Genomic DNA, 13166 nt, shown 5'->3' on the forward strand with positions numbered 1-13166 from the left:
TGGGTACATGGGTATGCGGGTATGGGTTATACGATCCCATACCCGTACCCACTCTACCCGATGGGTATGATATTTTTCCCATTTACAAACCCATGGGTAATATTTTGTCCCATACCCGTACTCCTATTGGGTTTTTACCCGACGGGTACGCGGGTCATGGGTACCCATTGCCATCCCTACTTGGTGGTCGCCGGCCCGGCACGGCCGCATTAGGCGATCGTCAAATCGACACGCCGTCAGTTAGTTTGTCCATTGGCACAGAACGCCGTCAGTTAGTTTGTCCATTGGCACAGAACTGCGTGTCTACAGCGACATCCGCTTCAACACCAGGACGAGGCCCTTTCCTTTTACTCCAATTCCATTTTCCTTCTCTTCAAATTGTTAGAATTTAGTTGTTCTAGGGTACTTGATCTATCCTTGTATGATTTTTCTCTTTCTTTTGTGTTCATGTTTAGTTTGTCTACATAAGTATGTTACTATATTTTTATAAAAAAATAAAAATAGTGCGTTATAAAAAAATCTTCATATTTTTAGAGCTTGACATCACAGCTTTTGGATCCTGGCTCCGCCACTGGGCGAAGCAATGGATCTTTGCGATGATTGGCTCGCTTAATCACGCTGCTTTTGTGGAAATGGTCGTTACTTTGTGGGCTATCTGGTATGCGCGCAGACGGTGGATACATGAGGGCGAGCAGCAGAGCCCCCTGTCCACGTTCTTATTTGTCCGCAACTTTATTGATGATCTTGCAATGGCGGCCCCTACCCCGAAGGTGCCTCGCGGTGCAAGACATGTGATATCGGGTTCCTGGCGTCCACCTCCGCAGGGGTTTGTCAAGCTGAATGTTGATGCGGCGACATCAAAATCCGGCCCAGGAGGGGCTGTGGCGGCTGTGTGCCGTAGTGAGCATGGTGAGTTCCTAGGTGCCTCGGCAACGACTATACCGGACCAGGATCATCCGGCGACCCTTGAGGCTCTACCGTGTCGCGAGGCGCTTGCTCTAGCCCAAGATCTGAATCTCTCCCGCCTTGTGATGGCCTCAGACTGCCTTGAGGTCATTAATAATATCCAACAGCCGTATATGGGTATATATGGCATGATCACTCGGGAGATCAAAGAGACGTCATCCCTCTTCGCGAAGGTGGTGTTCAAACATGAAGACAGAAACTCAAATGGCGAGCCTCATCGCCTCGCTAGGGGTTCTGTAGGTTTAGCTAGCGGTCGTCAAGTGTGGCTACTAGGGCCACCAGATGGTTTTAACATTCCTTTGGTTGTATCTATTGATGCTTAATAAAGGACGATCGAATTCTCAAAAAAAAAAAAAAAAAAAAAGGCAAGTCGGAGAAGATCTGCCGATGCCTTGCTCTATGTGTGGATCCCACGGAGGGCCGGGTGAGTTCCGGTGATCGAGCCGATTTCAGCGCCTGAGGATTCGCATTCCTTCTTGGTCGTGGTTGTGGTTGATAGGGCAACCGCCGCCTCCACGCAGCCCCGAAAACCCTTGACCCTCCGCCTCCGATGAATCCAAATCCAAGCTTATTTCTGTTTCCTTGATTTATCCACAGGAAACCTTACAAGATTCCTTGGTTGGTCAAGCTGCTATTCGAGACACCCTCCGGCTTTGCACTTTTCTCTTTTGACGAGAACTATCTCAAGAAAGGCATTGAGGTGCTACTTGATTTGTTCTTTCTTCGCTGCTGATAATCCTTTATTAACTTCAACTCTTGTTGGTCACCCAATTAATAACCTTTTCTGTTTTTTCTCTGCAGCACATCTGGATATACTTCGTGGGCAGCTACTGGCACAAAAATGTTAGTAAACGACACCACTTTCCTCTTCGTTACTTAGCATGTTACTGAGTACAATATCTGCATCGGCTTATTATGCATTCACTGTCACTTCTAGCTAAAAGTGAGAAACTATAAGAAAACACAGCCTATAACTTAGCATGCTGATTGTGAAACTTACTAGGGTTACTAATTTCACTTGTGACAAAAAAAAATGAATTATTTAGGAATTTTTGAACCTTAGTGTGCTGTTGCTGCCCATGCGCAATTGAAAACTAATTTCGAGTGCCAACATGATACTAGGACCGACAAGGACGCCATAGAAAAAAAATACCAAGCAGTAAGCGCCACATTAATACACGAGCAGGTTATAAGAGTTTCGCTGAATAAACTGAAACAAACAAAGACTTGAGCACGCCTATATATTTGTGGCTGAGACAGTCCTACTGAATTAACTCACCTCCTGACACAACTGAAACACATTTCATAATACGGCTATTGACAAGTGTTTTGTTTCTAAACATGCTTGCCCTTGTTCCTCAGATCCTCAGGCTCCATGAATTCCGAAAGTTCGAGGACAAGCCCAATGTCATTAACCTTACTGCCCAGACAATAGACGTCGGCCTGACCCAGATGCTCTGGAAGTACTGCGACTTTGACGAGACACTAGTTGTTGGAAGCCTTGCATATAAAGACTTAATTGGAAAATTACTGGTTTGTATATGTGTCTAAGTAGTGCTTTACGCCTAAGCTCCCTAGTTGTTTATGCTCGTGTGCACAGTACATGTTACCATTTTTCTTTTTCAGGGTCTAAACTGTCATTATGACGATGCTGTGAAGGAGGTGATGTGGGGTCTGCAGAATCTCATGCATACTTTAGTGCCTCAAGAACAGTCTGTGGTGACTAAGGACAACTTGTTTCCCATGAGCCTAGGATTGCATATGGTCTTAACTAGACACAACGTTAATGTCGAGAAAGAGATGGTGAGCTTAGTGCTTGTCCTTCTATTCTCTGATATATACAATAATTCTGCTTTATCACGATCTTATCATGTAATGTTCTTGTGATCCTGTTTGACTGATTGTTTACTCATAATAATTTATTGCCAGTGATGAAAGGTTTTCATAGATGCACTGTTATCATAAGCTATATTAATTTGAGAATCTCAATTTGTTTTATTCATCTTCTAGATTTATATTTGTCTATGCATGTTTCTTTCAGTGATTAAACAATGCTCATTTTATCCAGCTTAATGAAAGTATTATTAAGAAGACTGCCAAGGTGTATGAAACTGATTTACATGAAAAAGTGCATTCAAGGTTCTTGCACAAAACGCTTGACGAGAAGTTTAAGGAGTTATCTGGGGTTGATACCAAAGACTGGCCTTTATTCAAACTTGCAACAGCTTCGAAGATGATGTTTGATCCTCATGGAAGACTTAAACTTGGTTATCCTCACAAGGTGAATATTAATTTTTTCTGCAAAAGTTCTAGTATGCATCTCCTGGAAAGTTGTCATTTTCTCTGTGTACTGAAGTATGTTTGTTTCAGATCTTCTCACAAAATGAGCTTATGGTTATTAAGCGTGATGCACCTCTATATCAACAAACCGTCAATATGGAACGTATATTGAAAGTCTACGATGAAGTTATTACTCTCCGTGAAGGCAAGGCAGAATTTCTGTATGAATTGCGCATCTTGGTTAAGGAGGCTAAAGCAGCACTTGAAACTGAAGAAGTGCAGGAGAAGCCTTCAGCAAATGTGTCGACTCCAAGAAGCAAGTTGGCTGCAAATGTTTAACAGAGGATATGACGGTACCCAACCAAAGTAGCATTGATGAGGGGCAACACTGTCATATCACAGGTGAGAATTGTCAGCTCTTAGTTGTGTGATCTTGGTTAAGATAGTGTAATCTTTCTTATTGTATATTTTATCGAAAAAGTATTACTTTTTAATGAACATTTTGTAATGTTTTTATTTTTGGCATGCTTTCTTTACCAGTTTGATGGTTGGATGGAGTGTATTAATGAAGTGTTAAAGCTTTGGAGGTAGTTACTCTAAATAGTGTAGTCTAGTGCGGATTTAAGAAGCATGTTATATGGTACAAGGTGTTACTAATCTTACTGAACACAAGAAACCGTAAGCCATGCCCCTTATTTTTTCTCATACACATTGATAGCCTGAAGTGCTTTCTTGAATATGAAGTATGGTTTAGTTGATAATCTTGTTCATAATATTTTTGGTGGGGAGCTATTATAAAAACAAATTGATAGTTACAGAAAATATTTATCAGTATATTTCTTCCTTCGATATGACATTGGCCGCAACTTCCCACCACTAGGGTGATAGTTGGCGTCTTGATGATGGCACCACAGTTTATTTAATGTGCATAAGTAGGACACAAGAGCTAGAGCATTCCTGTTCCATACCTGGAAAATTATTTGAGTTCTTGCTGTCCCAGTCAGGCCCGTATCCGGAGCGTGTGCAGCCTGTGCAGTGGCACAGGGCCTCCAAAAAACTGGGGCATCAAACTTTCTGATTAGTAGTAGTACTAGTTTAATTTTAGTGGATGTATGACCATCGCATAATCAATCATTAGGCAATAAAAGTACTGCAATAAACTTGGAATTCTAGTCGTCTAGGCACACTTCCACAGGAAGTGTATATAGACTCATTGATATGGAAGTGTATATAGACTCATTGATATTTTTAGAATTCAAGAACAACTAGATAATAGTATAGTACTTCTGCCGTTTGTAAAAAGATATTTTTTCCGGTTGAAAATATAGTAATTGTTTAAAAATGGATGTACTTCTGCCCTAGATACATCTATTTTTTCGCAATTATTTTAAACCGGAGAAAGTATAGTACTTTTGTATGGAATAATTTATGTGCTAAGTGTTCCAACAATTTATAGTACTTTTGTATGGAATAATTTATGTGCTAATTTTTCTATACCATTCGGAGTGTGTACCTGAAGATGTACAATGGTATGTGACATGTTTTTTCTACGGTCGCATTTTAGGTTGCACTTTAGCAGGGCCATTGTTAAATTTCGCACAGGGCCTCTGAATTCTCAGATACGGCCATGGTCCCAGTAATACTGTATGATTTATTGAAACTTTCTAGCAGATGCAGTTGATGAAGACATCTTGCCACCCAGTAATAGTGCAGTTTCTGCTTTGCTTCATACCTCACCAAATCATAGCATGCGGGAAGGCGATGTGCATACAAGTAGCATCGTTTCTGTGGCGCCTCAAGTAGTTCCAAGAAGCACGGTTCCTGCTTCCCAGGAGGTCAATGCACTCCGCGCAGGTGTAGAAGTAAAGATGCAGGAAAAGGAAATTGAAAACAGTACTAGCGTCAAGCAGGTGAATACAATTCCAGATGAATGTAATGTTGAAACTCATACTATTGGAGGAAATGATCAGGATCAAGAAACTATTGTTTAAGGAAGAAAGAAGGCCGAAGGCATGGGGAGTGTAGATAACCCTAAAGAACTAAAAATCCTGACCGAGGAAAGCACCAAATGACGTTTGATGAATGATGGAAGGTATACTGCCATGAAAATGCCTTGGGTGGAGTGGTCCAGCATTTGATATGTATAGCAAATCATTACCAAAGCTAAGTACGCGTGCTTATTTAAAAGGAAAAGTTCAAGACAATGTGCTATGTTACAAGAAACCAAGGGACAAACCGACAAAGTAATATGTTGGACAGCTCAGCCTGAATACTCGAGTAATAGGCAATTTTGCTAGGGCACTTCTTCATGGACATCTGAATTTTGTTGTTTCCCCTATTTTTATCTTGTGGGAGCTATGTGTAGTTCTCTCATCAAATATCAAATACAAAGGCAGCGCTCGCAAGATCATATATGAGATCTATCTGAGTTATTAACCAATTAAGCATTTCAGTTATGCAATAAGAAGAAACTTATTGTACATAATATCCGATCTCTATAAAAGAATTACAGTATTACCTCATGGTTTAAGTAAATCTATCTTAGATGAGCATTGGCATTATGCAATAAAAAGACACTCGTTGATTCCATATCAAGCATGAAAGCTAGGATTTTTTTTTTCATTTTATCTGACCATTCATCTCAAGTTCCCAACTCTGGTCTTTTCCATTAGCAGTTACCAGTCAGATAGTTGGACTAGTGTTGTAACTAACACTAACAGCCTCAATGAAAACAGCTCAGGAAGTCAGGATTATACTGTAGCAAAGTCTCATCCTCCCATAAACGCAGTGCACCACATAAACTCATCTTACGCTATTTTGTAAAAGGCCTGCACGAGCACATCCATGCTCACAGCATAACAACAAATGTCACATAGTTTGGTTCCACCCCATTTTCTCACCCCGAAAACACAAAGAGCTTCCTCAGCATGACGTGCTGCACGTCCGCAGAAATCATACATGCCCATGAGAGCACTTGAAACACGGAGGTCACTATCAGCACCTGCTCTGATGATCTGAGCATGGACGTGTTACAAATGTGAATCCCCAGAGTAACAGACACCTTCTATCCTTTATTTTGCAGCTTTGCACAATTTGATTGTAAGTATCATATCTGCACAATGTGTTTTTAAGCTTTTTTGGAATGTTTTTTTTTTATATGTTATCTAGCCATGGCTCAGTTACAATGTACTTTCGTCTAACATCTGCGCGGACAATGGTCGGATAAATATTTTTTGACATCATGTAGGAGAGCTGCATGTACTATACTAAGAAAAAGAAATGTTCAGAAAAATCATATGTAAAGGAGAAACTACTGTAATACACCACCTGATGCACTCAATGAGAACTGAACATGTGGACATATAATACGAAGGATTGCACGATTTTGTTCCTTCAAAATCTAAACACCCTTTAGACTATCATTATAGAAGACATTATACTAGTCTCCACAAATGATATAATATAAGGACTGTTATTTGAAGCCTCACGACATATAAGAATCTCTGAGGCATTAAAGCTAGCCACAAGAAAATGTCAAAGATTACTTCCGATATACTGCCCCTTTAGACTGTCGTGACTTTCAATCTATGCAGAGTATTGAACTGATTTGGCAGCATTGCAAAAAGGCAACAGGATCAGCACCACAAGATTGCCAGTGCAGCGCAGCACCTCTATTTCACATGAATATGTAGAGCTAAGAAATAGCATCATTGGGGCCAGAATCGCAAACCAGAGTGACAAAAAGAAGCATATTGTTTTCAAATAAGGACCCAAAGTGGATTTCTGAAAAGGACTTCCAGAGTAGACGAAGCAAGTTTTCTTTCCATCCATACATGACAGAGCACATACAATACAGCCAAATAGCACACTATTTTTTCACATACAAGTTTTGAAAAGGCGTCAAAGTCGCATTGCCTTGGCCCAACTATCATCCGCCAAGACCTCACTGTTACATAGTGAACAATGATTCCTCGATTCAGACATTATTTTGCAGGAAGCTATAGGAAACAAGATATGGAGAAACATCAAGACAAACAAATAGGAACTGCAAAACTCATGTAGGAAGAAACATTAGAAACATTAGAAAAAAAAAAGAAACATTAGAAAAGCTAACATTTATACAGTGGCCGACCTATGCTCGGGCAAAACAAGGCTGTGGCCCGCCCAACCAAAATATTTTAGCCTATATATTAGTGAAATTTAGCCCAATAACAATCCTTCTTACTCTCCATATCAGTGTATTGGCCCGCCTAATATTATTAGGCTAGTTCCACCGCTGCATTTATATATCTTTTGATACTCTCAAAAAAAAATCTTTTGAAAGATTTTGTGTGTGGTTCCTCCATAACAAAAAAAAAAGTCCAATATTCACAACATACGCAACCTGAGAAATGGGTTGTAGCCTAGTGATACGGCTTGTGGTGTGTCCCTGTAGACTACGGCTAGATCCTGTCAATAGCGGTCATATCTCACAGTTGCAACTTGATAAAATTCGATTGAGGAACCTCCCCTGCTGGATTAATCTTTTTTCATTACGAACACTAATCTATGCAGCACCCAATTTGCACCCCAATCCCGGAACAAAACACAGTTTAAATAAAAATTAAACCAAACTAACAACCTAATTATATTAGGTTGCTACAAACATTCCTCTCCCGAGCTGAACTAAACTGAAAGTATGTGTGGAATTACCTAACCAGCCACACGAAGATAACAAAAGCATGTAATGGCCTCTCCAGAACATGCGCTACTAATTGAAACAAACTACTCCCCCTTGCTTGCACTCCGGACAGATACAATCCAGGTTCACACACAATGGGGTTATGGGGGGCGATGGCATTATAACAAAGCGAACTGCAACAATCAAGCCGACCTAGACACATCATGATGGAATCAACAGAACCAAGTGTGAGAATCGAGCTCATCTACGCAACGGAATCAACAGAAGCAACACTGCCCTTTAAGGATGGAACTATGGGAGCATCATAAAATTGTCAGTGCAGAAACTTTGTTTCACGTGAAAAATAGCTTAATCGTATAGCTCAGATATGCAAAGAAAGAACATGTCTCGGAATTGTACACCAGACTACCAGAGTGACAATAAGAAGCTTAATGTCACATTTCAGAGTACCTTCTGCACATACCAAAAGAAATCACTAATTCCAGAGTAGAGCCAAACATCAAGTTTTCTTTTTTATATCCACAACAGGACAAACCACACAAAAGGAAGAGTCAAAAGTCTCAAAGAGCATAGCACTTCATTCCCTAGAAAAGGGTTTAATAGAACAGGTATCAAAGTTCATTTCATTTGGCCCCAATCATCGCCACAATCTAACTGTAGCCTGGAGAACGGTGAACCGGAATCCATAACACAACATTGTTGGGGTGAAGAAGCTAGGCAACAAGCCTAGATACAGATAACAGCTGATTCAGTACTCCTTCAATTCAAAAGAATTCCAGAGGTGCAAAAATTCTAATCTCCAAGAGATTGAACCTTCATTCCCTTCAGACTGTCATGGCTTTCAGTATCTGCAGAGTAGTGAACTGATTTGGCAGCACCATGTACGCCTTCCTGAGATATCTGACGGCACCCTATGACAGTCAGTGAATCCAGCTTCCCTGAATGTGCCAGCGCAACCATTCCATTATCTGTCACATTATTACATTCGCGGAGTGTGAGAATACTCAAGCGAGGAGCCTGAATAACGAAATCCATCCCAGCATCCGTTAGAGACACGCAATCCACAATCTCGAGTGTCTCCAGAAACTCACAGGATGAGAGCCCCTTCATCCCAGAGTTATAAAAAATGCTTGCACCATTTAGCACAAGAGCGCGGATTGGACAAGATTGGATCAGGGTCAAAATACCCTTTTGCGTGAAGCCTATTTCTGTTGGCCAATCGGGGTCGCAGAATGTGAAAGTGAGCTCAACAACCTCAAGCATAGGGCAGCTGAGAGCTAGAGCCTCGAGGCTGCCATTGGTCAGTGGCGTCCTAAACTGAATCCCATGGTGCACAGAATGAAAGTGCAAAGGCATGAGCCAAAGTGAGATGCTTTTAAGGTTGCTGCAGCGCTGGAACAGTGCAATCATCTCACTCTCATCTAGACCGATAACATATTCCAGGTCAAGTGTCTCCAGTGCTTTGCACTTCCCAAGGAGAAAACGAAGTCCAATTTCCGGCTCAGTTATTATATGAGCAAGCCTAAGATGCTTCAAATTCTCACAGCAGATCTCATAGCTATATGGGTAGCCAGGCACGTAGGAGGGGTCAAGGGACATAGGCATCCAGTAATTTCCATTAATTTCGAACTCAAACTTCTGGAGCTTTTGCCATCCTGGACCAAACTTTAGGAGGTCATATTGGCTGATTTCTTTGCAATCCTTCACCACTAATTCTTCCAATGATCCATGTCTACCAAGGTACGCTAGCCACCCATCAACAGATACTGCTATACAGTCAACAAGGTGGAGAACAGAAAGATGTTTGCAAACAACCGCCACCAAAGAAAGGCCACACCAACTTATTGCGGGTGTGCTGATAAGCTTGAGGCATCTCAACTTTGTGCAACGAGCCAGATAAGCCATACTAGCATCCTGGATGTTTGAGCAAAAGCTTAAGGTGAGATCAGACAGCAAGGGACATTGAGATGATAACACAGAGAGGCAATGTTCATTGAACTGCTCCCCGTGGCTGGGCGTCCAACCAGAGTAATTGATCTCTACTTTAGACAGATTGGAGAATCGGGAGAGCAGTGATGTCAAGGCTTCTGTTGCAGGGTTAAGTCCACAGCCAATGCAGATAGCATCCCTATGCTCCCCTTCAAAGGTGTAGAGCTGCTTCGACACGAGGGAAAGAGAATTAAGATCGCTTGCCCTGGTAATCCTCCTGAGGATATCTGCAAGCAGTGGCTCCGGGAGATCCTCCATCGCTTACTGCGGCTACACGTCTTGGGACGGCAGGGCGCTGAAATTAAAATCTCATGATCAGATTATAACACATCAAGATAATCAGATAGGAGTTGTAGAACCTGTGTAGAAAAATAATATATAGGATAAGCTAACGTTCATATATCTCTAGAAAAATGAAAGGTTTTCTGAATTTCTTGGTATCTTTCTGGTTTTATATTTTCTGAACTTTTGTAGTCTACAGATACAAATGTGTTCATGCAGAAAAAAATCTGTGGTCTTCAAAATTTTAAAACTGACTAGTGGGCTGATGCTCCCCCATGCACACCGGCTTGCTAGCAAGAGCTAATATTCACTGCTCACACAAAGATTATTGTCTTGTCGCAGGGATGCTTAAGTTATAGGGTGCCGTCGCATAACTTTACTAGTTCTGTATAGGTGCTAATCACATTTGACGTGGTTTACTGTTTGACGTTAATCCATCGAAATAAAATGACAGTATTATGATTTGTCAACTTCTAGAGTAGAAATTTGGCATGATGGAGTTGCCACTTATCATTCAGTTTTTTCTTGGGACGGTACATCTGATATGGCTGTTTTTTGTTTACAGGTTATAGACTGCCTCATTAAAATGACCGAGGAGAATGGAATGATGATCGACAACGGTAGCATGTTTTTGGCATGCACTATCATAAACATTATGTCAAATGTAAGTATCTACACTGTTTGAAACAGTCTTTTCGCTACCATGAGATAATCCTAATAGCCTATTGGTGCTTATGTAGAGGAAGAGTTCCCATATTCAAATGGAGCCATGTTTCATCCATCTCCTGCAAGCACTTATTACATGGGCTGGTATATTTTGCTCCTAATTTCTTTACATAATCTGAAATAGATATATGTACTTATTGTTTGTAGGGCGGCTCTCAGCGGTAGGCATTTCTCAATAATTGATTCTTGCATTCATTTTACTTAATTTATTAGGCAGTCACAAATCTTCTTACGAAAATTTAGTATCTTTGGAGGTTAAAAAGGGGGTTCAATGTGTGTCATATAGGTCATGAACCAGTCCTATGATCCTATCTTTAAAACATGATCAGTCATATATTGACCAATTGTCAGCAAGCCAGCACTGGTTTCTGAACCATGGTATGGCAAGAATTTTGTAGCTGCCTGAATCTCTGCCTGTTGTCAGTTACCTGGCAATCTGGCATACTCCTAAAGAAGGATACTATTATGTATAGACTATCAGTAGCTGAGGAGAGATGAACTAATCCATACCTAAATATTATGCTATTCAATATTGACGAACATTTTTCTGTTGATTATCTTCATGATGTGATCAGTATCTATTTTTCTTGAATTTTTTTTTCCGATAAAGGATGCTTTATTACTTTAATAAGCAATTACATCCAGCCTCTGCATAACCAGGATGCACATAGCCGTTTTGTTGTCTCAAGTCCAAAAGGATAAATAATAAAAACTAGGCGAGATACATATCGGAACGATGAATCATATAACGCCTAAAGTGTAGGTGGGGCATCTATCCGTAGACTATGCTGCCACCCATGTAGGGAAAAAGTATCCCTCGCCGTAGCCTCCAACCGTGTACGAGACCTCCGTAAATAGTTGTCGGTTCTCCACTCGCTGTAGAGGTAACCATGAACGGAGAATACCTGTACATCCGTAGATGACCTGCAACAAAGAACAATTTTTGTCATTAAAGATCTTGTCATTTCTACATAGCCAAAGCGCCCAGATAACTGCTAGCGCCCCCACCCTAAGAAGCAACTTAAACCTTGAATCTATACCATGAAGCCAATTGCCAAAGACATTGGCGACACTAGTCAGAGGATACAAGGTAGATGCTACTTGGATGACAGACCATATAGATCTCGTGAACTGGCACTGGGAGAATAAGTGTTTGATTGTTTCGTCCTGATGACAAAAAACACACCGTGTACTTCCATGCCAATTCCGCTTAACAAGATTGTCTTTGGTGAGAATAACCCCACGACGAAGATACCATCCAAAAAATTTAATTTTTAATGGTATCTTCATCTTCCAAATCTTCTTATTGTTGTCAATCGGTAAGTCGGAAAGAAGGATCGCATTGTAGAAAGATTTTACGGAAAAGGTACCATCTACATGAAGGTTCCATCTAAATTCGTCCGGTTCGGGTGATAAATGAATATCTCCGAGCCGTTGAATTAGGGTATTCCATGCCACAAGTCTTTGTCCAAGTAAAACCCGTCCGAACGTCACATTCGGAGGTGAGGTAGCCATTACGATAGCAATGGTATCACCTTGGCGACGAGCAATCCTATACAGAGCAGGATACTGTTCACTTAAGGGTGCATTGTCTAGCCAAGCATCTTCCCAGAACCGTATCTGTGCTCCATTCCTGATTGAGAAAGTACCATGGCGAAAGAATACATTTTTTGTCGCCATAAGACCAGCCCAGAAGTGAGAATCCCCAGGTTTTCAAACCACTTGGGATAATGTCTTCGAACCGATATACTTTCTCCGAAGAATAGTTTGCCAAGTCCCATCCTCAGTAAGTAGCTTAAACAGCCATTTACCCAGAAGAGCTGAATTCTTGACCTCCAGGTCATGAACTCCAAGCCCTCCTTGATCTTTGGGACTACAAACTATACTCCACTTAACCAGTCGATATTTCTTTTTCTCGCTGTCCCCTTGCCAAAAGAATCTGGATCGATAGTAATCGAGTTTATACAGTAATTCCTTTCGGTAGGATGAAGAATGATAACATATACAGTACCATATTTGTGAGTACCGAATTAATGAGTACCAATCTTCCTCCCGGGGACAACAATTTACCTTTCCAACTACTAAGGCGTTTTTGTAATCTTTCTTCCACTAATTTCCATTCCGCGATTGTAAGTCTCCGATAATGAATCGGAATACCCAAATAACGAATAGGAAATTGGCCTTGCCCGCAACCAAACAACTCTGTATACAGAGCCGTATCGTTTTGGGCATCACCGAAACA

General features: G+C 41.0%; 1 protein-coding gene and 1 long non-coding RNA gene across 2 annotated transcripts; one reads left to right on the top strand and one right to left on the bottom strand.

The window, feature by feature from the left end:
• The first annotated feature begins 1567 nt into the window (after nt 1-1567).
• Nucleotides 1568-2427, top strand: LOC124693392. Its single transcript, XR_007000005.1, has 3 exons — nt 1568-1666; nt 1768-1809; nt 2329-2427. It is a non-coding gene; the product is annotated as an uncharacterized LOC124693392 (long non-coding RNA).
• A 6292-nt stretch (nt 2428-8719) lies between these two features.
• On the bottom strand, nt 8720-10181 carry LOC124690885 (F-box/LRR-repeat protein 14-like). The gene has a single exon (XM_047224212.1). The coding sequence runs from the start codon at nt 10172-10174 to the stop codon at nt 8720-8722; it is 1455 nt and encodes a 484-aa protein (XP_047080168.1). The 5' UTR covers nt 10175-10181.
• Between the last annotated feature and the right edge of the window lie 2985 nt (nt 10182-13166).

This window comes from Lolium rigidum, chromosome 2, assembly GCF_022539505.1.
Source record: "Lolium rigidum isolate FL_2022 chromosome 2, APGP_CSIRO_Lrig_0.1, whole genome shotgun sequence".
Taxonomy (NCBI): domain Eukaryota; kingdom Viridiplantae; phylum Streptophyta; class Magnoliopsida; order Poales; family Poaceae; genus Lolium; species Lolium rigidum.